The following is a 1,410-nucleotide window of genomic DNA, read 5'->3' on the forward strand; positions in this document are numbered from 1 at the left end:
AAGGTGCCCGACTGTATTTGCTTAACACATAGGCTCTCACCTTAGCATAAACTCCAGGTTGCTGCGGCCCACTGCCCAGAGTTTCTGGTTCTGTGGATCTGGGGTCGAGCACGAGAATTTGTATTTTTAACTAGTTTCCAGATGAGGCACACGCTGCTAGTCCATAATGCAGATTTTTGAGAACCGCTGCTTTCACGAAGGGGGGCAGTGTCCCCGGGAGGCCCACCCTGAGGGGGCAGCCCTGTCCCCGGAGAGAGGCTGCCCCCGAAGAAGCCCCACATCCTCGGCAAAGCCCCGTCTTGTCGATGTACCTGCCTCGATGTGCAGCCATGCCCCCTGCTACGAAGTCCTGCTCTCCAAGAAAAGTCCTTGGCTTCGCTAGCCCAGCAAGCCTTATGCGNGTGCACTTCGGGAGGGTGATCTCAGAAGTCCGAGTGGGAAATCTGGCGGGGCTGGAGCCAAGTTCCTTCCTGCTCAGTTGAGTTCCAACCGCCCCTTCCCCGCAGACCCCGGTGCTGCTGACGCCAAGCTCGCTGCCCCCCAGCATTCACTTCTGGAGCACCCTGAGTCCCATCGCACCCCGTAGCCCAGCCAAGCTCTCCTTCCAGGTAGGAGCCCCTTTCTTTCCGCCATCTCGGGGAGGGTGAGAGACCCTAGCATGGCCCCCGTCTCCCTGACCTTTCCCTATTTCTGTCCCCAGTTTCCGTCCAGTGGCAGCGCCCAGGTGCACATCCCTTCCATCAGCGTGGATGGCCTCTCAACCCCCGTGGTGCTCTCCCCAGGGCCCCAGAAGCCATGACTACCATCACCACCCCCACCACTCCCTTCTGGGGCCACTCCAGCCATGGCCCTGAACTTCTCTCCAGCCAGCCGCCTCAAGGAGAAACATAGTTCCGCTGACAGACTTGTACTCTAGTCGTGGTGGGGTAGGGATTCTTAGGAAGGATCACTCAATAACCCTTCCACAGGAAGCGTGACAACTTCTCTCTTCTGGGTCAGTTCCCCAGTGGCCGCCCTTACACGTCTCCTGCCGCAAGGTTGGGGACGGTTTATTTATTTATTTTTTGAAGGCCGCTGGGAGGAGCCTGGCCCAACCCTTTTGGAGGGGTGGTGAGGACATCTCCCCCCCCATCTCCACCTTTTTCCCCTGAGATGAAACAACCGGGGTCTGGCTTGAGAAGGACCTTTCTTTATTTATTTCTCAGCCTGCCCTTGGGAAGCTGAGGGAGCCCTGTCTCCATTTGGGGGTGTGAGTAGAAGAGGTTGCTTGTCGTAGTTTATTATTCCCGGCCACACCCAAAGGTCCGGGAAGAATTTGTGCCGTTTAACGGTTTGGGAGGCTTGGCCACGGAAGGCTCACACCCTTCAAATAGGATTCTCCACCTCCCCAGCCTTTCTCTCAGATACCAC

At 57.3% G+C, this 1,410-nt stretch overlaps 1 protein-coding gene across 1 annotated transcript in view; it reads left to right on the forward strand.

Moving 5' to 3' along the window:
* The window catches only part of ELK1 (ETS transcription factor ELK1), a 4,062-nt gene extending 2,658 nt beyond the window's left edge, over positions 1-1,404 (forward strand). Inside the window, exons 3-4 of the mRNA XM_077762839.1 lie at positions 484-608; positions 701-1,404. Of these exons, the coding sequence (XP_077618965.1) occupies positions 484-608; positions 701-799 (224 nt within the window). The 3' untranslated portion in view covers positions 800-1,404. The remainder of the gene's footprint in view (positions 1-483; positions 609-700) is intronic.
* Positions 1,405-1,410: the final 6 nt, after the last annotated feature.

This window comes from Crocuta crocuta, unplaced genomic scaffold (genome assembly GCF_008692635.1).
Source record: "Crocuta crocuta isolate KB4526 unplaced genomic scaffold, BGI_CrCroc_1.0 scaffold610, whole genome shotgun sequence".
NCBI classification, from domain to species: domain Eukaryota; kingdom Metazoa; phylum Chordata; class Mammalia; order Carnivora; family Hyaenidae; genus Crocuta; species Crocuta crocuta.